General features: G+C 46.5%; 1 protein-coding gene across 1 annotated transcript; it reads right to left on the bottom strand.

The window, feature by feature from the left end:
- Positions 1-905: 905 nt before the first annotated feature.
- Positions 906-17696, bottom strand: LOC119376716 (connectin-like). The gene is given in 4 exon segments (XM_037646460.2): positions 906-1132; positions 10563-10748; positions 10751-11550; positions 17304-17696. Coding segments are annotated over 4 exon segments (1215 nt in total). The 5' UTR covers positions 17306-17696.
- Between the last annotated feature and the right edge of the window lie 8148 nt (positions 17697-25844).

Below are 25844 nucleotides of genomic sequence, written 5' to 3'. Positions count from 1 at the left end.
GACGAGCAGCGCGCCCTCTGTTTTTCGGTTCTTCTTCCACAACGTCATCTTGACACGATGGAGCTTCCGCAACTCTCGACATAAATGAAGAAACGGAATGGCCGCGCGAATCTCGGAGGCCATGCATTAACACTGACTCTGTGATTGCGTTAGTCTCTCGAGTTCGGTGTAACGCGGCCTCCCTTTTAACGCACCAGTGCGATTACGCCCCGGCTTGCCGCTTTTTGCAGCAACGGAGCGAGCTCTGATGACGTCAGGCTGAAGTGGACATGTTCATTAGATGGACAGTTCCAGAATAGCTCCTTTGTTTGTCCAATCTCAAAGGAGAAGGGATTGATAATGCAACGATCATGCCCTAACGCCATTCCTTATCGCCCCCCATCGCTGGTCACAGCGGCACACCGCATTCGCTGTCAGCGGGATCGGCCGGCCGTGAATAGTGAAACAAGAGCGCGTGGCGGGCAAGAAATGACACAGAATCAAGCAGAATAAATCGTTACATTATTCGCCTCATTTTTTTTCTTTTCGTGAAACAATGCGCGGTGATAAACCACGCTTTCCAGATTCGACATTATCACCTGCAGCAATTTTGCGCACGGACTGAGAACAAGAAAGCTGAAACTAGCAGAGTCGCGGCCTGAAACGGCGCGGTTTTCGAAGACGTGCCGTGAGGCACGTTGTGGCTAGCCGTCGAGGCCTCTTTCTCGAGAGCTTTTGCTGACTCAGGATGACATCGACTTCGTTCGTTACAGTGTGTATCTCTTCTCGAGACTGGTGCCTGCCTTGCGGCGGCGATCCGGGCGAATTCTCGTCTCTTTCGTCTCCCTGCTTCGTCATCGCTGACGTCGTAATAATCGTCATCGTCGTAAGGACGCGCGGAAGACATCCCGGACGCCGGAGTGTCGTCAGTTGTGAGCGAAATCGCCCAGTGCGGGTCGTTCGTAGTCTTCCGTGCATCCAAGCTGTTTCAGGCTTAACCGGACCACTTTGCTGCCGCCGGTCATGTTGGAAGCCGATGCTTCTTCGAAATCGCACTTGACGTGGCGCAGTTCTCGCCGGAACTTTGCATTGCGCGTGGCTTTCTCCAGGTGTAGGATCCAGGCCAGCCGACAGTCGCAGCTGAACTTGTTGCCTGCGTGTGGATAGCAAAGAGTAAGAGTACTTCAGAGGGAACTACGCAGTACACAACGGCCGCGCTGGTTGAAACGCTGCAAGTATACCTTAACACAATGTGTTGACGGGCTAGTTGGTTCTCGCCCATAGTAGGCAGTTTTAGAATAGCGTACGCAAAGCTTTGTGTTGGCTTTTCGCGCAACTGCGCATGCGTCGTACGCTAACCGCTTGAGGGCTCCGTTAAGTGACGGAAATAGCGGGCCGCAAAGGTAACGCTAACTTAGCGTACGCTATTCTAAAACTGCCTATTAACTTTTAGCGCTAGAAAACGACACAGGAAAGACGAAAGGACATGGCGCTCAATTGACCTGGTCAACTGGTCGGTTGAGAATAGCGTTGTGTCTTGTCGTGTTTCGTGGGTAGTTTTGTCAGGCAAAAAGTTACTATGCTACAAGTAGTGCTTCACACAACGCGGCCGTGGCAGTACAGACGTGCATGCTCGTTTTGCAGCGAAGCTGTATACCTCTCGCTGGTCGAAAACTTTCGTGGCTTCAGCTCAAAACTCCTATAGTTAGCGTTGCGCACGTGTCAACGATAGCCTTTCGGGTACGTTTTCGGGTAATTACTGGTTGTGATTATAGTGCTGGCGGAGACAGTTCTCACGTAATAATAATAATAATTGTTAGGGTTTAACGTCCCAAAACCACGATATGATTATGAGGGATGCCGTAGTGGAGGGCTCCGGAAATTTCGACCACCTGAGTTTCTTTAACATGCACCTAAGTCTAAGCACAGAGTGCTCACGGATTGAAATGCGGAAATTTAGGGCTAAGTAATGCACATACCTTTGTTTCTACGCTCTTGACCTTGTCTTTACTTGTCTTTAACCTTGTCTTTAGCGGTCAGTTTCGTAGCGACATGACGAGGCGATCTCGACTAGCTGCGCATACCAGTCCTCATAGAGTTTCTTACAATAGAGCTTTCTCTCTCTCTCCTAGAGGGAAAACTGGCGCTGCGAGCTGTTGTATGCTAGAGTTACTGTATATGCATATACAGTAACTCTATTATGCTAAGGAGCCTACATGACCGGCCGGTCATACGGGCTCCCTATTGTATGCATGGGAATGCTGGGATATATGAGCTTCGGACTTGACTCAGATGGGTATCGTTCGCGAAGAGCCCGGACGCCTCGAAGGCGCGTCTGGCTTCTGGCTTCGACACGTTCCTTACGTCAAAATGATTGATTTCGTACTGAAGGAGCACGTAGTAAGCTATTTATTTTTATCAATGTACGGAAACGAGTTTTTTAACTATGCGTTGATGTTCACTTTTACGAAGCGTAAAAAGTAACGAACGGACGCTAAGCCTGGAAGGCAGACGACAAGGCCAGCGTTCACTCTGCGACTGCTTGTCGTCTGTTTCTTTCTTTCGTTGTTTGGTTATTCCGTACAGGTAGGTGGACTTTTATTCTAGAGTATAATACGCGTGAATAAGATCGCTTTATAAAAGTTTTGTTTTAGAGAAGCTTCATTTCCGCAGTCGTATCCGCTTTTTAGCCGAAGCCTTGCTCAACACCAGCCAACACAAGCCTCGCAGACACACATACTATAGTGCCTAGAATATATAGTGTATACCGTGCACATACCGGCACTATACCATACCGTGATTCCCATCGCGGCAACGGCGTCCCTTAAGAAATTCACATTGACGGTGACGCCAGATTTCCCACCAGGTATTATTGTGAGAAACTATATGCCAGCCCTAATACTGAAAGATTTGATGTCGCTTTTCAATCAGCAAGGACTGTACAGCTATGCTCTTTTCCTGGCGTATGCATACACTGGAAACTGGAACGCGCGACTATCTGCCGAGGCACGGCAGCGCGCGGCCGTGGTCGAGGATCGAGTAGATTTAGCGTGACGCAGCCATGTTTTGTTCTTTCGCTACGAGTCTGCTTTGGCGCGCGTCGATTTGAGCTGAGCGAAAACGCTTTCAGCTACGTGCACCCTTCAGCAAGTGTGGCTGATGTATTGAGCCTGGCCAATGGATGTTAGCGAAGGGGGTGAACAACCTTTCACAACTTTGTGCATAGAATTATGTTGCGTAGTTTCCTATGAGGGGCACGGTATATTTTGTGTTGTCAGATATGTGTTCTTTCAGTGTTATGCAAGGACTACCTACAGAATAAGTCATTCTGCCTAAAAGGAGCCAGAAGAGCGCTCAGAGCAAAGAAAGGAAGACCAGCACGGCACGCACCGAACCTGTTTGTTATATTTTTGTTTTGAAGAGCCTTTGTCTCCAAATATGAGTATCTGTTAGCGAATAAATTGGCTGATATAGTATACAGCGAGTCTATTGTAACGGAGCTTTAAGATTTAGGTGTTTGCAGATGCCCGAAAGCTTTAGGGGTATAGACTTGGGCCGTCAATCCATCGACAAAAAGTGCCGGGGATCGAAAAACCTAATTGAAGAGCGTGAAGCTCAGAATTTAGTTACGCTCATAAAAAAGTAATATTACGCTTCTTTGTACTGCATCTCTCGGCACATCTAAAGAGGGCGAAGTATGTAAATTGTCCTACAATGCTGTGAGATGTATACCACTATTGAGTCGGTTGCAAAACTCGGTAAATAGTATGGTAGTGTCAAATAAATTTTAAACTAACACATTATATTTGCTCGTTGTCAATAAATAAATAAAAGTTTATGCCTGCGCCATCTGTTCTCGTACTGATTTACAAGCTTTCACCATAGCGCGGCGATTTTTCAAAGCTTACCAATTTTTCGCAATTTCTCAAAATGTTCCATACCGCAAATAACTGTACTTTCAAAACTAGGTAGAATGGAACTTTTCCTCATGAAGGCAATAATTTGTATACACTGTAGTTGTCTAATATCATTCTATGTGTTTCTATCTTGTTCGAGCATAAGAAGTTTGGAGTCACCCCGGAGCTCATTTTCCGACCTTAAGCGTGGATGACACAGGGGACGTTTTCGTCGTCTACGTACCAATGAAACGTTTGTAAAGCGTACAACGCATCTGTGCGGTCATGAAAACATGCAGACGAAATGCAGACGCTTTCCGGAGGGAATATTGTTTTCTTGCAACGTCTCCGGGCGCGTGGCTTTCTGCCTTGTCATATTGCAACCGGGGCTCTGCGCGTTCTGGAGCGACGAGCTTAAAGCCCAAAGTGTGTTGGTACCATACGTCGGCAAAATATGCGGAGCTCGCTCAGACTCACTCATGAAATATATTTTGCCCTCAGCGCTCACTCGGACTCACACTCACCAAAGTTTTCCTCAGTCGGACTCACTTGGACTCAGACTCACAAAACGTCTTCTTGACCGGACTCACTCGGACTCAAGCTCACCAAGATATTACTCACTTGAACTCACTCAAACTCAGACTCACGGCTCGCTCTGAGTCTGAGTAAGTCGACTCTTCAGTCCATTAGCACATAATAGATTTTTTGGCCGCTCTGTGAATGCTCTTTATCACCGATATCTCGCATAATCTGCGCTCTACTTGACGCCTTTTGATATCGTACCTTCAAATACAACTTGACCACCCGGAACGACGTTTTTATTGAAAGAGATGACTCACACGAGATATTTTTATCAAGAGTTCCTGTAAGAAAGTTTGCGAGGGGGGGGGGGGCGGAGGTCAGAACTTACGCCTCTGAGCTGGCGTGTGAACGCTAGTGCGCTGAAGTATGTGCGAGTAGAGGTGAATGCAATTGCGTATAAACGTGAGCTGCCATAAGGCTGATCGTAATGCTGAAGTTGAGTAGATAGGACCATAGATCGGCAAAAAATGTGAAGCTCACTCAGACTCACTCAAGATTAAGGCTCACTCGGACTCAGACTTACCAAAGTTTTACCCAACCGGACTCAGATTCACTAAATGTTTCTCAACCGGACTCACTCGGACTCAAACTCACCAGAATATTACTCACACGGACTCGCACGGACTCGGACTCACGGCTCGATCTGAGTCTGAGTGAACCTGAGTGAGCCGAATCATGAGTGAGTTTACCGACCTATGGTTGGTGGTACACGCATACCGCGTTTAGGGAGTTAGGAAACGGCAAAAAGCAGAAAGTCCATGTTACAAAGACAGACGGCGTTAAGCAGACGTAACGTGTCTGTTTAGGTTTGCGTCAAGGCGAAGAGCGACGTGATCGATCCATCATTCTTTACCTCTTGCCGAGCGCCTGTCGGAACATCTGATTACGAAGAAATATGCTGGTGCCGGTCCGGGAAGCATCGAGCAAACTGCGCAAGGCGCTTTGCTTGCGCGTCTCTTGACGAGGTCGTTTGCCAGTTTTAAGCGGATGGCATTATAGAACATGTATACGCCAGCATTTTCATTCCACGCGACCAAAAATTTATGCGATCGTATGCAGTGCAAAGGAGGTGTTGACCTGGTACTAGGTTAATTAGCTAATTATTAATAACGTCATTGCTTGTACCGAACCACCAGTTTTGCTACATATAAGTTTACGTAGCATTATTGCACGTTTGTGAGGGAATACCACCTTCCTCCCAGTGTTTTCCCATTCATCCCAACAGCATTGATAACAGGGTCTTACCTTTCTAAATTATAATCGTATACAAATATTCAATTCGGCTGTGTGCTAATAATTACGTTCCTGCATTAGCAAAACAACTGTTTCTGTCGTGGGAAAAAGAAAATACGCTAAAACTAACGATGGGCGACCGATGGACTCCTGAAGTTCCCGCAGCAGTTCGGCTTTGCCCTCTATATTAGAGCTGTGCGCGGGCCGTATTTCCGAGCCCGAGCCCGGCCCGGGCCCGCTGACATTGTCTAAGGCCCGCCCGAGCCCGACGGCAAAGGGCTGCGAGCCCGCCCGGCCCGGCCCGACGTACGAAAACAATCCCGGGCCCGGCCCGGCCCGGCTTTTTGAAGGTTCGCTGCGAAAACGAAACATCGTTTTTTCCGGTATTTGGATGCAACAATAGTTTTATTTGCAGTGCATACCTGCGACAGCGCGCTCTGTTGCTATACAAGTAGACGGCCTCATGCCAGCAACAATGGAGTTCGCTCGTCAAAGCCGTCACGTGTATGGGGTATGCCCATGCAATGGCCCATGCAAGCATCAGCTTGCACGAAGGCGATCTACGTCGGGTCGCTCGTCGCTGTCGCGTGCATTTTCACTCGTATGGGATTTGGCCTTAAACCTAACGCGGAACAGTCGCGTGGCGCCGTCACTAGCTCAGGTGGTGTTACTTCTCTGTTTGTTAGAGTGCAACAGAGGCAGTGCTTTACCTGCTCCCCTTTTGTTTAAAGCGAATAAAGGAAAAGCGGTAAAGGGCGGTCGCGGAAAAGGCGCTGTGTGCGTGCTGGAAAAAATTCCCGTTCATTCTCTGCATTTCGGGCTTGAGTCGGGCTTTGCGCCGGGCCCGAGCCTGGCCCGATAAAACTCCGAGTAGCCCGAGCCCGGCCCGGGCCCGAGCCCGGCCCGCGGGCCGGGTCGGCTCGGGCTTTCGGGCTTTCGGGCTACCCGGAGCCCGTGCACACCTCTACTCTATATCTCGTTCTATTATAGATATACGCAAAGGTCAAGGTTGGATTTTTAATGGATCGCCCAATTTAGCAGGTTTCGAAAAATTTTCCTGGACAGCGCTGATACGAGAAAATTGGAGTTTGGGACGTCACACTCACCTATTGACGCCAAGGTTTGACGATAAGATTGTGAAGCAGAAGTTATGCTTTCATTTCTCTTCTAATAATGCGAGCACTTTCCCGCTAATTGGGTATTTTGAGAAATTCACACATTTGTTCATGTAGGATTTCCTTCACCAGTGAGCGGCTGCAGAGCACGCGGCTGGAGAGGCTGGAGGCTAAGGGGGGGGGGGGGGTACAAAGTGTGCCCCATGCTTTACTCAGCCGCACTTGTCCGTTCATTGCTTAAAAAGCAGGGTCATGTGGCCATGCAGGTTTTTGACGATGATGGCGGCCGAAGGCCCCTGATGACTTCCAAGAAAAGTTTACTGGCCATCTTTACTCCCGATAGCCACGAACTAAATGCAGGCCATTGTGAGAAGCACGTCATGGCTTGATTTTCATTTGTTCATGCATTGTGAAGCATGTTGTCCTTTGGACTCGACCAGGGGGGAGGGGGGCTGCGACAAAACTTTGCCCCCCCCCCCCGCCCTAATGGGGAGCCCTGCGCACGCCTACGGATTCCAGAGGATGGGACGCGGAAGTATTCTTGGAGCCAGAAACGGACGCTCGCGAAGTGATGACACTGACAGATTTGTGTGCACAGAAAAAAGAAAAAGGGCCGAAGTGGGAGATGAAACGCAGAATTGCGAACTGACTGCGGAGATACAAAATAATAGTACAAAACTAAATGGGGAAACATTTGCGAGCGTTCTGCTCGGCTCGGCACGATTTTGACGGATTTCGTTGGCCGATTTCATCCATCTTATCGAAATCAGTGGAGCTACCTCTGGAAACGGTATGCTGTTCTTTCTCTTTTCACTTCCGTTTCCTGCTTCTTTCACGCTCGCAGGACGAGAGCGACATCTTGCGAGGCTTTCATTTCCGAGAGTGTTTTTCGCATCTGCTTCTTTAGACGTTGAGTGCCCGGCCGTTGCCGCCCGGCAAAGAGGAATGGTAGATCACGTTCCGATGTGTCGATCAATCATTTTCAGCAATCATAATAAAGCTGTGTCGTGACGGAGAAATCCAGAAGGCGGTGAATGCAATGGACATGTAAACACACAAAGAAAAATTGGTTCGCGATATCGTCAGTTGTCGGCACTATTTAGCTCTGATGCTATGAAGCTACAACAGAACACAAAATCGGTGGACAGAACCTTACGCACAATTTATAAAGGCGGCTAAGGTACCTACAAGCAAATAAGTGAAGAAAAAAACAAAACACGAGCACCAGTGGACGCGTTGAGTACGGATAAGCCCAAAGCAGTAGTTATTACTTCCAGAAGAACACGAGACTCATGGGTGCATGGCATAAATATGGAGTAGGTATAGATCCAGATACACACAGCGGTAGCTTGACTGTGCAGATAAAGGTATTTTGCGGGTGAAATGCCGAGCCAGGTTATTGCATCCTTTAATCCCGTTAATACTGAATAATTTCCGGTCGCTCCACAAATCGTTCGGCTCGTCGCGCGACCAGAAGCCTTCGTCGCGCCGATAGGTCCGAGACGGATTTTCGTCGTCGGGAGAAAAGCATCGCTTGTCGCTAGCCAATCAAAACGCGAGGTTACGAGAGAACGGAAGGCAATGCGTGTATGTCTACGTACGCCGTGGAAGTAGAACGCTGCCAACGTGGCCGTGGCTCTCATGCAAGCAGCTGCGCTGAAATTCGTCTCCCTTCTTGCCATGATACAGCACGTTTAGGTAGAGTTGGTGGCATAGGCGTGCGCAGGGTTCCCCATTGGGGGAGGGGGGGGGCAGTGTTTCATCCCAGCGAGGCCACCCCCCCTCCCCATGCTTTACAATGGATGAAAAACTGAAAATGAAGTGATGGCGGCGCTTTTCGCAAAGACCTGCCTTTGGTCCCTGGCCTTCCCGGAGTAAAGATGAGAAGTAAAGAGTTCTTGGAATGCAACATCTGGAACCCTCGGCAGTCATTATCGTCGAAAACAAGCAATGACGGGTCAGGTCCGGCAGAGTAACGGTATGGGGCAGACTTTGCCCCCCCCCCCCCTCTTTTAGTCCTTTTCGGCTTAGAGTGTATATCTTCCCAGTGTGAACGGGGCTCCAGGTCAAGAAATGAGGCCGAAAAAGCCAACCGTCTCGTTCCTGCCTGTGCTAACCTCGCCACCAGTAAGATTAAAGAAGCTCCATCGGAGATTAATTTGTCGCACAAGGCGTCTATAAGGTCAGAGAGCGTCTTAAAGACGAAGAAACAAGAAGATTAAGAGAGGTCAGATGTAACAACCGACGCTAGGAGTAGCTGAGTCATGGAGTCCTGATGATTCTTTTGTTTAGGCTTCCTCGAATAAAACGATGCGGTGACCCTTGCTCGCAGGCCCACGTGGCGCAAGCATGTGCGACGTGGCGATGTCTCGATTCCTCGTTGCGTCGGGACCAATAACACATGTAATCACTGGGAGGCTGTGCCGAAACGATGTCTATTCGCGTTTCACTCGCCAACGCGCGTAGCCTGCTGTATGCTATATCAAAAGGCCAGAGCCCTGTCACACACCCGTAAAGGAAAGGCGGCTTTGTATACATGCTCGAGCGCAACTGCGATAAAGAGAATAAAGTGAAGTATCTACGAAGAAACGTTTTGCTTCTTTGAGCGCTTTTCTTGTTCACAACGTGCGGGGCCTGTTCTTCGTTGATCAGCTTGCTCGTTGAGCAGGCCGAGAATAAGACTAACGGTAAGAAAACGCAGCCTGGTTTCTATGTTGGTTGCGCCTGGAGAGGTTGTGCCACTTATATAGAAAGTACGCATCCACCGTGGTGAGGGGGTATGTTCTCTCGATCCTTTGCTACCGCTCTTCTTTAGGAAGCACGGCGGCAGGAACCGATCTGTCGGCACGAATGTATACTGTATATAAGGTTGTCCTGTCTCAAAGGCATGCCGGCTGAGGGCACGGGCTTGGGGGTGCCGTGTGTTTGTGTACGCTATCTTCTTCTCCCCGGTCTCTGTTCTACGAGTCAGTCTCGCGCATATGGGCTGCCCGAGTGCCGTCAAGGTCAAGTGCACGAGGGCGAAATCTTCTCGTGCACTTCTTGCGGCTCGTGTTCCCGTTGGTCTACGTGGTGCATGGCACACATAGCTGTTTTGAGAGAATTATGAATAAATATGCTAGGGCGCATGGACTACCAAAAACGTTATTGTAATATAAAGAGTCTATGGGGTTGTGCAATATCTTATTTCCCCAACCAAAACTAGCTTCTGTGGGCGCAGGAGGATATTTTCTAAATCTTGCAATGCATGTATGTATGTATTTAGGATAACTATATATATTGCGCATGTTGGTTTAGGTTAATAATGAAAAAAGCGCGACTTGCCCGGAAACTCCTTCCTGTGTTCTTTCTGAGTCTCCGTACAAGTTGTGCTTTTTTCAGAGTTTAAGGGTTCGAATTCACTTGGTTTCGCGATAGAGCAAGGTTGTCCGGCTCCTACTCGACTAACCCTGGACAGACTTTCGACCCAGGTTCGATATCCAGACATGGACAAATTGTCATTGAATTAGCTGCGAAACTTTTCGAAATACCCATTTATTCTTTTTTCTTTGCAGTTCAGTCCTCCCCGTGTTCGCGGATTTTGAGGAATCGATTCGCTCATATCTATTTGTATGTCTGAGCTTACATCATTATGTTGCCAGAATCAAAATTTTTAAGCAAACCAACGCGAGCGTTGCAAAAAATAAAAGCAAAAAATAAAAGCCCACCTAACCTATAGAACCATCAATAAATAGTCAGAAAATGCGTCTCCCCTCACCGGTGAGGCTCATGTCGAAGGACTCGGCGTCAATCTTGGCCAGGTCCTGGATCGTCCTCCAGGTAATCGTGAGCAGCTGGTTCTGCGACAGGTCCACGGACACCAGGTTGGGAGCCCCGCGGAACATGTTCGCGGGCAGCACGCGCAGTCGGTTGTACGACATGTAGAGCACCGTCAGTTGCGGCAGCCTTCGAAGGCCAGCGGGTCGACTTCGGACAGCTCGTTGTACTTGAGGTCCAACTCGGCCAGCTGGGGCATGCCGCTGAACACGCGGGCCTCGAGGCGCGTCAGCTTGTTGCGGAACAGGTCGAGCCTCGCTACGCGCGCCAGACCGCGAAAGCTTTGCTCGCTTAGCTTCTGGATCGCGTTGTCGCTCAGCTCCAGCTCGCGAAGGGAGCCCAGGTCTTCGAACGCGCCGTCGTCCACCAATTCCAGCTGGTTGCGCTCGAGGAACAGATGCGTCAGGGAAGGCAGGTTCTTGAGGGAGCCGGCCCGCAGCCTTCTCAGCTTGTTGTCGGCGAGCTCGAGCTTCTTGAGGCGCGGAAGGTCCGCGATGGCGTCTGCGTCTAAGCTGGTGATCTCGTTTGAGTCCAGTGAGAGGACCGCGAGCTGCGACAGGTTGTGAAACGCGTGTGGCTTGACGTCTCCGAGCTCCGCTTGGGAAATCTTGACACGTTCGATTTGTGGCATGTGGAGCAATGCCAACGTTGGCACAAAGTCGAGCTTATATTCGCTACCGAACGCCGTGAACGCTACAGAAACGACACTCGGTTGCCGTTCGAACGACTGAAAGACAATATGATCCACCGGAAGTTTCCGTCCCACGTAACAGGTGACTTCGGCAACTTCATCCATGTCATTGGCGTCGCAACGACAGTACATGGGCTGGTCAATAAGGTTGCAGAGGTCAGGTACCAGATCGTCCGAACCCGCACGACGAACTAGGACTAGCAGCCAGGCAGCTACCAGAAGGGCAAGTCCAGATGGCCTGAAGTGAAGGAAAATAAAGGATGAAAAGTAAGGCATATAGAAGCTCTAAATGTTTTTTGCAACTCGAATCATAGTGTCGAAACTTCGAATCGCTTAGCATGATTCACTCTACTTTGCTCAACGTTAATTTTTATTCCTTTTTTTTTTGCAGAATATGCTCGAAAGCATGATGAAGTGTCATACAGAACACTCGCAAAGTGGTATTTTAGTTGCAATAAAGCTACATCAGTAGGTTTTATTCAGTACACCGTCTCCATTAAGTCTGACGCTCGGTGTATAGGACTGGCGCTAAAATTCAACTAACGTTCAATGTACAACCTATAAATTGTAGATGCGTTTCTTATACTTTGTTTATATATTATTATAGACATGAAAAGCCTTATCGCGCGAGGTAATAAGGTACGGTGCAAAAAGCGAAAAGAGCTTGATTAATTTATTGATGGTTCTATTACAGCCGTTTTCCTGCGATTGTTCTGTAAGGGTCATGTTTTCTGCCAAGCCTCAAACATAAGGGAAATATTCCGTTTTATGGGCTCCTCACCAAAACAATGTTATCTGCCTTGTTCCAGTGTTCAAGATCGTACGTTACTTAGCTTCCCGCTTTATGGCCTTTGTGCGCTAACATGATCCTCTGTCTTTCCCTTTGTTCTATGTACAACTGCGAATGATTTCTAGGGCGTAATTCAGAATTACTCTTGTGCACTTTGATGCAGTCTGAGAGTACGTAGCTAGCCAGTCTCAGAAAAGTGATAGGGTTTTTCTCAGAAGGATTGATTGGTTTTCTATATTAGAACTCATTTAAAGTTATAATGAGCTTTGCGATAATACTTATGTAGAATATGGTAAGGTAAAGTTTTAAGGGTTGATAAAGTCAAACAGAAATAATAAACCCTGCGAAAAGTTGACGGGTAAACGGAGTGAGAAATGTAGCAGTGGGAAGGCGGACAGAAGCGGTACTTTTTGCTGTCTAAAAGCTAACCACAGCTTGCACTCGAAGTCATTTATATTCGAATGAATCGGATGCATAGGAATTGTTACTGTACTTAAAAGGATTTGCCGGACCAATCTGCATAAAGATGCAGTTCAAAAGAAATCAGTTACAGACTAATAATGGTAAAACTTGGAACTTTTTTGCTAGGTCTTGAAGGTTTTTATTGCTCATTAAGAATGATCTCAACATCTGAGCAATCAAGGCAAGAATGGAAAAAAGAGATTACGTTTAGAACTTCGTTAGCATGCAACTCGAATATATGCAACAATTCTATATATGTCACAGTTCTGTAACTAAACCCTCGCCGAACATTTAAAGCTAATGAAATCAACGTAGCTTGAGAGAGTTAGCTTTCTGACATGATGTTTATAATAGGCGGGATTCACAATAGCGCAGCCAATACCGGTACCCCAATTTTAGATGCTTCATATACTTTAGACATTTTTAGGCTGCGTATAGCATCTTCAGTTGAAGAAAGTCTGTTTTATTTTGCATTGTTACATGGTTTATACGCTTATTCTTCCCGTGTTTTATTTAGAGGAGTTTAGTGCAATGATTATGTGGGTAACTGCACGCCCACATTTAACAGCGCAGCTGTTTGAAGCTAGCCGCAATGTGCGGCCTATCGGAAAACTATCACCACCATGAACGGGTATGTGCCACAGAATTTGGGCAGGTCCCACTACTCACTGCTAAGGCGTGGCCTGCAGGGGCGTAGCCAAGGGGGGGTTCAAACCCCCCCCCCCCGAAATTTTTCAGTTTTGCTTGCGTATATATACACGCACACATACAAACGCACGCACGAACATACATAAAGTATGGTTAAACCCCCCCCCCCCGAAAAAATTTCTGGCTATGCCCCTGGTGGCCTGTAATAACCCTGAGAACGAGTGCAGAGAGAGAGAAAGAGAGAGAAAAAAAGAAAGAGACAAACAAACAGAGAGACGGAAAGAAAGATTTATAAAGAGCAATATTCTTGCCGAAAAGAACATTCTTCACGACGCGGGATTCGAGCCCGCGTACCTTCGATCCGAAGGTGAGCGTCCTAACCACTCGGCTACCCAGGAACGCTAGCAGAGCATAGCGTAGCCTTGTATAGTATAGTGTATCAAAGGGGGCGGGAAAGGGAAGTGAGCGTGAGGAGGAGAGATGTGATGATGAGGTGAAGGAAATCCCCCTACTCACTGGTTCACTAAGAGAAGAGGGTATGGAAAGAAAGAGAGAAAGATAGAAGGAATAATGGGAATAGAGACATAAAAAGATAGAAAGTGTTGGAACGACTAGTTGCCATACTAGGGAAAGGGAAAAGCAACGGCGGCGGCGAGAAGAGCCCGAAGCGATGGAAGCCCTACGCCAACGACGACGTGCCCGTAGATCTATGAGAGGTGCAGAAAACGCTCTGTTATGGAGTTGGGGCATCCGTGTCGTGACTAACCTGGCTAAAGCCTAGCAACAACCTAGAAGCAGCCAGATTAGTCTTCAGAATCGTCCAATTTCGCCGTTGCAAGCCTTGCGCGACTTAGTGCAAGCTTCGCCATTTTTTTTCCTTTACACGTGAAATTAATTCCTTAAATGGCTTCATCGCTTTTGCTTAACTAGACGGCTGCTGTGCGAATGATATGGATACCGTATGTTACTCGCGTTTTATTAAATTAAGGAAGGACACAACTAAAAAAAAGCTGTTAAGGTCACCCGAAGCTCTTCTGAAAACTTGAATGATGGAGCAATGGCATGTCTTTTGTGTGTGAATTTTGTTTCAGTAAATATTTGCCCGCAAGAAATCATGTACAGTCCTTGTGCTTGCTGGTACACTGTCATCTACTGCAGTGAATGCACCATCCTTATGTAAATTTAAGCTCAAAGTCCTCCGCGCACATTGATATAATTTCAAGTATATATTTAAAGGCAGGTCATAAATACGTGTGCAGGCCTGGCGTGCTTATTAGCTTTGTGATTAGCTCGTTTATAAGCAAGTTTCCAGTTCAGCGGATCTTAAGGACAGCGCTGAGAGCTGGATGTTTGCAAAATAATAGGACGTCGTGTTAGCTTCTTAGTCGAATAGAAAATAAGTGGTTTGATTGCGTCAAGAAAGGTTGAGATGGCAGTAAAGGCAAAATGAACGCAGATGAGCTGCTGATACACTATTCAAATGCACGCTCACCTTATTAGGCATGGTCTTTCATTATCTGTGCAATTAGCTCGGAATTGCGTTACATTGCTAATTTGAGCTTAAGATTGTGTAGCGTGAGCAACACATAAGGGGAATCAAGAACGAATGCAAGGTGAGGCATGTCGAAGAGCTTGGAACTAAATAACATATGAGTCTCTTTCTCCATGTCTGTATGTATGTAGAGGGCAAGAAATACAGATAGGTCAACCAGGTTAGTATTCCGGTTGCTTCTTGTGCACCGGGAGTGGCCGTGAGGTAGAAAATGTGCGGAGAAAATAAGCGCAAATAAAATCTGGCCCCACACAGCATTCATTCATTCATTCATTCATTCATTCATTCATTCATTCATTCCATTCATTCATTCATTCATTCATTCATTCATTCATTCATTGGTGTGTGCGTGTGCGTGTGTGTTCGCGGTCACGCTGTCCTCTGCTTAAAAATACCGAGGCAATAAAGGCACAACATAGGCGACGTCCAAGCCTGGCTCCTCGCTCTCAGAAAGCGAACCTAAACGTACCTAAACATTGGCGCATGTAGCGAGCCTCAACGAAGTGTCCACGATACTTTGAAATATCGAGAACGTCGATCGCATACAAAGATACCCAAGAAATTGTGTTTGTCATGGGCTCAAGGCGGCGTAGAGGGGAAGTACGTGCGTGTCAGAGGCAGGAGTGGAAAAAGTGGTTATCGTAAGAAGAAGAAAAAAAAGAGCGGCGCTGTTTTCTGCGGGCAATAAAGGAGGAAAGCTCAGGGGAACAACAGAGTAGAGGAGATAGTAGATTTGAAAAAACGTGCGGAGCGGGCGTCCGCACGTATCCATCGACAAAGTGGGGCAGATGCGTGCTGTGTCTCATCGAGGTTCCGAGTACGATGTGTTCTTCTATGACTGCAGCCGCCCAGCGAAACTGGGTCATTTGTGCTGGCTTTGTTCCAGGAAATAGTTACGCGCTGATACACATAGTGCGCGAGGAAAAAGGAGCGCCGCGATCTCCTGTGTTCTAGTGCGCAAAACACGAGTGTCTGCGCGCGAACATAAACAGCCCGAACGATGTTTTGCAAGAGTAAGAGTAAGTACACATCCTGGACAAGCACTCGCTGTAAGTAACCACGGAAATAATATCGGAGGATTTCGTCCAAGGATGTCTGACGCAAACTTTAAACTACTCGTTACAGTGTATACTTGGTGGTTTAACGGTTGAAGACAAGCGGTGCTTCGTCTGCTCTTTGTGAACTTAACGATTTCTATGGTGTTTAGGCTATATGTTCGTGGATAGCGCACACGATACACTTGGTTGCTTTTAATTTTTTTGTTCTTGTAATTTGTAGTTGTAATTTGTTGATGTTGTAATTTGTTGTAGTTGTAATAACTGTTGATGAAATATCAGCATGCTGAAGTCAGTTGCTCATTAAATGCAACAGTATTATTAAATGGCTATTGATAAAAAATCAACAGAGAGGAAGCATATGCGTAAGTTGGTTGTTGATTAAGTGCAACAGCTTTAATAAGTGGCATATAAGGCACGCGTGACTATCACAGAAAAGATAACCCTGTGCTTTAAATAGCGGCTGTCGATAGGGCCTATTCGTGAGCGCGGCTGCTTGACATGATTGATATAATCGCTAATCGTACGCCCTTCGTTCGAAGACGTGTATGTATTTTTCCTCATTGTGCAATGGTGTGAGTTTTAACAAGTAATAAATGTCATTTTTTTTCTCGAACATTCACGTAAAAGCCGAAGATGTGCCACGTAACAATTTTAATATTTGCAGCCCTAGTGTGCTTATAATTAGCGTTTCAAAACCCTCATGTGGTAAAAACTTAGTTCCGTGTCTTCGGCATCTCTCATGATTAGATCGCGCTTTAAACACTTAAGATTCTGGAATTTTGCAATGGAAACAAAGTAGGAGTTTTGGCGAAGACGGATGCTTGAAGTGATGACAAGTCGTTGAGCAAGGGGTGCTTTAAGCTCAAGGGACGTTCCCTGTTCAACGACCTCTCACGAAAATTTTGCAACAGCCTTGTACTACTGAAACTAAATACAATCAACTTATATTACCACGGACTAATGCTATCTGCTGAATTTCTTCTCGCTTCGCTTGGATGATCATACCTACTTGAAAAATGATGCAGAAGAGTTTCAGCAGTCTGTGTCTGCGATCGTCCTTTGTCTTGAACTTGTAACGGAGAAAAAATATCCCCCTAGAAGTAACTATATTTCTCCTGCACAAGTTCAAGGGAAAACAATCGCAGATCCAGACTGCTGAAACTCTTCCGCATCATCTCCTAAGTACGCATGGACATCCAGATATTCATCGTCATGATTCCATAAGATCATTGTACAGACGATGTAAGCGACGTCTATAGTTCACAGCGCAGACAATCGCACAGAAACGCACGCACCTGGTCCCGCAGAGGGTTCAATGTGATACTTTTGTTTCTCCAAGCAACAAAAATCTTACACTGCGTAAAATTTGCTCGTACGTGTGCGTTCTTAAGGAGTAGCTTTTATATAAGTACTACTTGAAAAATTCTATAACAGAGCGCACGAAAGTGTAGCGACAAGTGACGAAAAGCTGTTTCACTTACATGACAGTAAAACAGTGCAGTGAAGACCAAACAAAGAAATTTGGGAAACACGTCAGACTCGTACGGTCGTCGGAAACGAATCCTGGAGAATTGACGTTCAGGCGTTTCCCAGATGAAGTATTCCAGAGGAAGTAGGTGCGTAACACGGTTGAGTTTTCCAGCGATACTTGTTCTCACAAGAGGAACAGGGACGGACGAGTCGCGGGAACCGATGAGACATGCACAGTTGGTGCACGCTGTGACACTCGCGAATGCTAGCAACACCTGAAGACACGTGGCCCCAATAAAAATAAAAGTAATAACACGATAAAGGAATGTGCAAATACGGGAAAGCAAATTTTTCGCGCGCGGCGGACGGTCCAGCGTCCGCGTCGTCTGCACGAGGAGAGAGATGCGGCTTGCCTGCGGAGCCCCACGAGCCGATAGGAGCGCTTCTGAGCGGCGCTTCGGGGCGGCGTGGCATAGCGGAGCAGAGGAGAGAGAGTAAATGAAAGGGGGGCAGGGATGAGAGGCCAGCACTCCTGGTCTCTGCATCTCTGGCAAGGATTCCCGGCCGCTGTCAAAGTTTAGGCAAAGGGTGCACCTACGTGATCTATAGGCTGAGCAGTAAAAAAAAAAGGGGGGGGGGGGCTTATATTGGTGCGACAATTTTATGCCGGATCTGTTCGCTAGACTGTCAGCTCTCCTGACAGTAGCGCCGCCAGAATTTTTTTTTTCGCGTAAGTTCAGCCATACTCTCGTGTTCGTGCTGCATGCGTTTGTATGGGCGCGTGTAAATATGCACTTGCGAAACAGACATTTTGGGGAATAAGGCATAAAACACCTCCCCCTCCCCCACCCACCCGCCCACCCGCCCACCCGCCCACCCTCGGCTACGCCAGTGTCTCGAGAGGTCGTGGGTTTGGCTCACAGCGCAGCGCGTTGTTTTTTCGTCTGCTTTTTGCCATCGTCTTAGTATTTATTTGTGCATTTAGAAAAATAAAGCGAGACGTCATATTGTCTCCTCGACTTCATTATCAGTCGGCTTTACATGAAAAGTGCGATGTTGTAGGACTGCGTATTTTCTCGTCGGGGTTCACGATAACTTGCGACAGGGTGCTTCGATCGCCGGGAACCATTCAGAACTGTTAGGCACCATTTGGCGTTTGCTATGGAATGTGGCCCGGCCAAGTTAAGTAATTAAAGAAGATCAATGCGGGGTCCACTATGTATCGAGTTACCTATAGCTACTTTTCTCAAGTCCGTTAGGCTGTAGTACAATAGGAGGCAGCAGCTGTTAATGGGTGGATCCTGAGCTTTGGCGGTATGTGCCGCACGAACTTGCAACCGCACTTATTTCATTTGTACAACTTACTTGCTTTAATTGTCCATACGTTTTACTGCTTACACCTTTCATAAAAGAAAAAGTTTCAATGAAGAAGAAGTAACAAGGGTAGCCCGCAAAGCGAAATACAAAACTGCCATGTGTCGCGCTGCTATATATAGCACCAACAGCTTGATTTGGGCGAGTTGGTTCATACTAAATATTGTACGTACAGGGCAACAAATTTAGGAAGGAAAGCAAAGAGACAGGAAAGAGCGCTTTTGCTCTATCATTGTTCTCCTCCCTGAATTTCTTGCGCTGTACCTACGATATTTGCTCTCTATAGTAATTTAACTAATTTATTTACGCAAGCGAACGGTTGAATCAGCTCAAACTGTAAGTCGGGCGCCGTTATGTATTCCATGAGTGTAGAAAAAGATGTGCCTGATATTTGTGCTTTCTTTTACGTCATTTTCACTACCTTACCACAGGGGCAAAATTATTATCGAGTGAAAAACGGTGAGGTCAAAGACCTTTTGGTTCTACGAATGCGTAGTCAACTCAACTGCTGCTACAGTAGATTGTAAAATGCGAAACATTAGTGCCAACTCCTAGTTCTTACGCCATTCTGGGCTACACTAAAGTATCTCGACTTGCGAGTTCGCGAGTGTCTCATGGGAGGCCGCTGATGCAAAACACGCAAAACCTTTCTGGCACTGTTATCCATCATTCCATGGCTAACACGATTAAGGCGAGTTTCTTGTACAGGACACGATGGCGTTTTCGGTATAAAAGAAACAAAAACGGGCAGTCCTGAAAAAGCGGGTTTCAACCCTGGGGCTCCAGCGAAACAAGATTTCGAAAGAAAAAAACTTTTATATTCACCAAAGGGAGTATACTTCATTTCTTGAATTTTCTTAGTTGAGGCGTAAGAAGATAAACCGGAAACAAAACGAATGCGAAACCGCGGTAACGCAATTACATTCGAGTCACCGAACTCATTTTAATGGGTATTTATTTAATTTGAAATGGAAACAAGAATTATCAAGTACATCGCAGGAAGATTGGAGGTGCAGACCCGTTCGCAAGTGCACACTTATGATTTCACTCGCTTTTGTATGTCTTTCGCTCCCGTAGACGTCACGTGATCTTTCACTTATTTCATTCCGGCTTTTTTTCAAGGAAACGTTCGAATGAGACATATAATAAGACTTTCGCCTCAATAAAAGCTGCTCTTTTTTGCCAATATATTAAGCAGTAGAATAGTAAATACAACTGTAAAAAAATTCTGTGTATATTTATCCACTCATTTTTAATTCTAGTAATTTATATTGCCGCTGCTATTTTCCCGTCGCTGTTCTTGTGGCTCCTTTAACGTAACATTTCTAATACTTCACGTAGAGTACTGGACATTGTCTCGCAATGAATAATGCTTGTACAGGGTCGTCTAAGGTGAGAACCTCATTAGTATTAAAGCCGGTAAAACTAGTACGCTTACTATACTTCACGAGTTTGTCTTCTGATAGAAGAGGAACCCGTTTACGGAACACGATAACAATTTTCTGGATTATGTAGTAAACATCAGATTCTGAGGGCTTGAATAAAATGAGCTTTTCACCTTAGATGTGGTCGACCCGGTACATCGTAGCACCTGAAGCTCTCCGCAGAAATTGCGGTGACGCACTGACTTCGAACATGCCGTCAACACGTTCAAGCTGCTCCTTCAAGATGCTGGATACCGGAAGGCTCTTCTTGGATCTCATTTTTCTCTGCAGCAGGAGACGGAGCCAAAAATAAACAACACGCCGCGTCTGCTGCCACCATTTCCCTACCTGAGTCTCATCCAGTTTGCTAAGCGGCTTTCGGAGCTGGCATACAGTCCGAAGCACTTGTCATCGCTGTCTCCAAAAGCAGGAGCCTTGTACGCAGTGCGTGAGAGCTCAGCGATATAACTTGCAAATGGCACATTAGCGATACACGTACTCGGGGCGCCCTGCTAACTTGTAAGCTATCCAGCTTCGCCAAGCCGCTCGCCAGATGCGAAAAGTGTGTCGCGTGGCTGGGCCCCCTGACGCGCAATATGGAACTTAGTGCCAACAACAAGCGACATCCTCGGTACGAAGTGGATAACACTAACAACTTTAGTATAGCTGTAACGCTGGGCATAGCTGTTAGCGAGTCCTTAACGTTCCCTTAATCGCCCGAGTGCCGTAATTGGTGTCATAACTGCTTCTCGTATATTCATTTCTTTTCATAACTTACTGCATTTATAGTATGCACTGGGTATCACGCAAATAATTTTCATTTTTTTAAATGACTGTCAGTCCAGAATGCATATCACGATGTTCAGCACCAGTAGCGATACACGTGACCTTAGGAGGGATACCTACGCAAAGCTGTAAGCCAAAAGTTATCCAGTACGTTACATTTTGCAATGTTCTTCAATAAGAGAAAAACGAGATCTTGCGACTGTAAAAGGTTTAGCGCACTGGCTGGCCAGTTATTTCTGCATGATACTGGGATACCTTCTGCGCGTTACGCCGGTAATTTATTTTAAAAATTCAGTTCTCGAGCCTTACGTGCCAAAACCACGTCATCATTGATGCTTGCCATAGTGGACGACTCCATTCGTATATATTTTCACCCCTCAGGGTTCTTTAACGCGAACCTGAATGTGAGTACACGGGTGGTTTTGCATTTCGCCCCCAATGAAATGCGACCGCCGTGGGCGGGAATCGAACTCGCACCCTGATATGTAGCATCACACCACATAATAATATCTGGGGTTTTACGTCCCAAAACCAAGATATGATTATGAGAGACGCCGTAGTGGAGGGCTCCGGAAATTTCGACCATCTGGTGTTCTTTAACGTGCACCTAAACCTAAGTACACGGGCCTCTACCATTTCGCCTCCATCGAAATGCGACCGCCGCGGCCGGGATCGAACCCGCGACCTTCGGGTCAGCAGCCGAGCACCGTAACCGTTATACCACCGCGGCGGACTAGCATCACACCACGTTAGCCGCTAAGCTGCCACTGGGGTAATATATGCATATATTTTTTTTCATTCACCACGAATTGGTCTTTTGAAGCAAGTCAAAAGCTCCTGAAATTTTACGTAATTTCTCGCTTTTTAACTCAAGTCAGCTTGTAGGCATCGTAAAGAACTGCTAATTTGCAATTTTACACCAAGAAAATATTGATTAAAATACCTACAAATTTGTAGGTTTTTGTTTCTCCTATTTGAATATGTGCTATGCTACGAGAATTCTGACTAAGAAATTCATACTTCATTGCGTTATAGTTTCCTAAATAACCCACTAACGCCCCACAAATCACCTGCAGAAAGGACGCACCCTGGATGCGTCATGTAAAAAAACAAAAAAACCCAAAAAAACACAGCGTCTTCCGGGTATATATACAACTACGCGGCCGCGAACTGGATTCCTTCCAACACCGCACCCGGCGGCTGTGATCGCGCCGTCCTTGAATGCCCCGACTAGGCGATGCTTCAACAGGAAAAAATACGTGGGAAAAAAGAAAAGGAAATAGACAAGAAGGTGATAGAATGAAATAGGAGACAGTGTAGAAAGCTGGCATTGTTATTCGTAAAACATTATTGGCTACACGTTTCTTGTATTTTCACGTTAGTGCAGCATTTTTCTCCGCGAATATGGCAGTTGCAGTAAGAGTGCGGCAGTTAAAGAGCAATTTGCATGTGCCTGATTATCTTCTGTGTGAACGTCTTGGCGAAATTTTATTTTATGTGCGGACATTTCGTTTGTGTGTGTGTTATGCTATGTAAACTCTCCTATTGCATGAGCATTTTTATTGCAGTACTGAGATGGGTGGGTGAATGCTAGTTTGTGTTTGCTTGCCTAATTCTGTGATCGTTGACAACGTACCGGTGACAGCTGTCATGTAAGAGGAGAGGAGTAGCCGGCGTTACACACAGGCACAAACTGGCGCCGCGCCACATGCAGCGTCGGTCGGGCAGTGCACTGACCAGCAGAGCAGAACACGTATAACTGTGACGCACTGGTTGCCCAAACAAGTGCTTCATGTCCAATTCACGGGTGCACTGTTCCGCTGTCATACACTGCGGCTGAGCACTATTCATAATTTTCGTTCACCATTATTCACTATTCAAGTTCTCATAATTTTCGTTGCACGTTCTTTAAAGGGAAACTAGCGTAAATCACTGAATTACTCTATACTGGTAAGTCATTCTTTCAAAACTCTACTGCAGTTAATTTCGCCACCGTAGCTTTATTAATGGAAGAGGAAATGAATGTTGAAGGTTTTTAAATCTCGCGCCAAGATCTCTGCATATGATCGTTAGCGTGACATCACGGATGTCAAAGTGTTTCTCATTTCTGCCACGTTGGCTCAACGAGATTTCTTGGAATTCGCTACGGTAAATCTCCGACCCCCTGAGACAACAACGTACTTCACTTTTGCCGATTAAGAACGGCGTAGGCCCAGACATACGCCTTTAAAAAAATCTATGACGTCACAGCGAGTTGCTGCGTGAAATCCGGGTGGCGACGTCACCTTGGAGTTCACGTATGTTCTTAAATCTTCTCTTGTTCGTGCCATTTTTTCGCGCTGTCTTGAAGGCGTTCAAGACATAATATTGCATGGCAGAAGCGCAGAATCGCATTCAGGCGTCACACTAGTGAATTGCGTAACAAGGGGTGGGGGAGGGGTGCTTGAAAGCAGCAAAACCATTATAAGGGCTGAGCTATAATTCATCATCAAAGCCACAGCATCAACGAAGACTCTGGTCTTGAAAACGCGGCGTGTGGTAGAAAAACTCACGTGACCTTTCAAGCTTTAATGATGATGACGACTGCTTTCGCCTCGAGTCGTCCTAGGCGAATGCACAAGGGATCCTATGAGATCTTTCTTTTTTTTTTCAGTTGTCGGCTAACCTCGCTAGCCTTTCGTGCCGTCAGCAGCGCCTTACTGTCTCTTCCTGGCTTGACTTCCCTGACTGGATCGGACAGCACCCGCCGCATAACTTCGGCCCCACGGCACGGACTTGTCGAGGCAGGCTGTAGAATCATTATGCATAAAAAAAAAATATCTGGAGCAGTACGGGGAGACTTACTGTACCAAGACGAGACTTGGCAGACCGGCTGTTATTGCGCGTGATCCGACCCAGTGATTATTTTGAGACTGGACGGCACAGAGCGAGACGCTCAGCTTCGCTCAACGAGACAAACGACGACACATGTGTTGGCGGAGGCTCAGGATCGGCATACTATGCATAGCCAGCACTGCAAAGACTGCAGCCAGCGTACTGAAAAGCAAGGAGAAAAACAGAAACAAAGCAGCGTCTTCGCGCACAAGTCTGCGGTTGCTTCCGCCTTGCGTAAGCGAAAGGAATGTGTCAGACAGACAAAGCGACTATTTAAAAAGAGGGATCGCTGTAAACAAGCGAAAGGGGTCACATTCACGCACGTCGCTGCAAGTGATCGCCCGATGAACTCGCGAGGAACGCCACGAACTGTTTGCACGTTCCTGACGACGCGTGTAAACACAACAATTCCGACATAACGTTTTAAGCGCGGTTCGGAAGTAGCAGCACCTTCGGAGGTATTAGGCAGTTTTAGAATAGGGTACGCAAAGCTTTACGTTTGCTTTTGTCGCCACAGCGCATGCGTCATACGCTACCCTCTTGGGTATGCACGTTAAGTGACGAAAATTGTGTATCGTACCCAAGGAACGCTAACGCTATACGCACCGTATTCTAATACTGTCTACTGATTTATTTACGATGCGCATTCCGACGTAAGAAGACGTGATCCCTGACATGGTTTTCATCAATCCACTGGTGTGGGGAGAGACGCAATTTTTTTATCTGAGTTCGTTATAACTGCGCTTTACTGTTATTGTATGCAGTAAAGCACTTCATTGACTGAATACGCAAACCACGCAATTTCCCTTGTGTAATTTCACGTATTTTCTACACAACTCTGCTTCAATCTTGAACTGTTATGAAGTTTGGGGTTCTAACTTTTTAAATTATGTTATCTTTCTAGCACTCGACATGTCCTGTGACAAGCGTGATAGGCTGTGTTACCCCTCTAATGAAAACTTGGCTGCGACTAAAGGATCAAGCACGTTCTTTGTGACTGTCCCCGTTACGGTGCGGGCAGGATAAACACTCCCGACTGTATGTGACAAATTGAACGATCGCCCCTTGACAGAAAAGTGTCCTGGGCCCTGGAGGCCTGGCCTACGTCTCGTTTAGGGCTTACAACCTTAAGCGCATTGCTTCTATAGTTAAGAATTTGGGGATGGGTGTCAGACATGTCATAGTTGAATCACATTGCATCGCGTTAGCGTGCGAACTTTCTGCTTCTTTTTATACCTTCTCTCTCTATCGTCTAGCATTTCCTTTAACCCTTTCCACAGCGCCGGGTATCCCATCAGGACACACTGGCTAACCGCCCCACCTTTCCTTTTCCTGCTCCTAATTCTCGTCGTTGTTTTATTGATGATGCAATTGATGACAGCCAAATTACTAATTACATTAAGCCACAATTATTCTGCTGACATTGAACAGCCAGCCTAAATCTCGTCATTCGGTTACCAAATTATCGATTGAGGCGCGGTCCATGAACTCAGCTCTCTCTCTCAGCGTGTGGCCAGGTTGCCAAGTCTGGCGTTTACTGTAATTCACACGCTCCGAGATATGGTGTTTATTCATTGCACGCGTTCAACTGTCCCAAGTTTTCCTACCTTTTTTCTTTTTCATTCTTGTAAAAGGAGCGCAAAAAGGACGAGGACAAGAAAATGCACAACGCGAGCGCTTTTGTGCACTTTCTTGTCCTCGTCCTTTTTGCGTTTCTGCTATACAAGCATGAATCAGTACCAACTAGCTCGCTTCTGTTTTGTTCGTTTATTTTATTTTTTACAACAGAGAAAAAAACACATGCTGCTTTACTGAACTTTGGGAGTTCGTTTTGTAACATTCATATTGCATTGGCTACAGAACGACGGCACATTTTGAAGCTCCTTATTTGTGAAACATAATCGTTCATTTAGCAAACTATGTGCTACCCAGCGCTACCTCTCTCTCAGTAATGCAACACATTTAGTCATTTGTGGATACCACGGGCTACGACGCCAAGATCCGCGCAGGAACTATGAACGTGTAGCGACTGGTGCAAAAAGGAAAATGCATTAAAATATGAATTTTCATGATCTGTGGCACAGTAGTAAAGCC

The sequence above is a fragment of the Rhipicephalus sanguineus genome, unplaced genomic scaffold, assembly GCF_013339695.2.
Source record: "Rhipicephalus sanguineus isolate Rsan-2018 unplaced genomic scaffold, BIME_Rsan_1.4 Seq213, whole genome shotgun sequence".
NCBI classification, from domain to species: Eukaryota; Metazoa; Arthropoda; class Arachnida; order Ixodida; family Ixodidae; genus Rhipicephalus; species Rhipicephalus sanguineus.
Note: the sequence above shows the minus strand (reverse complement) of the source record. Positions and strands in the feature narration are given on the sequence as shown.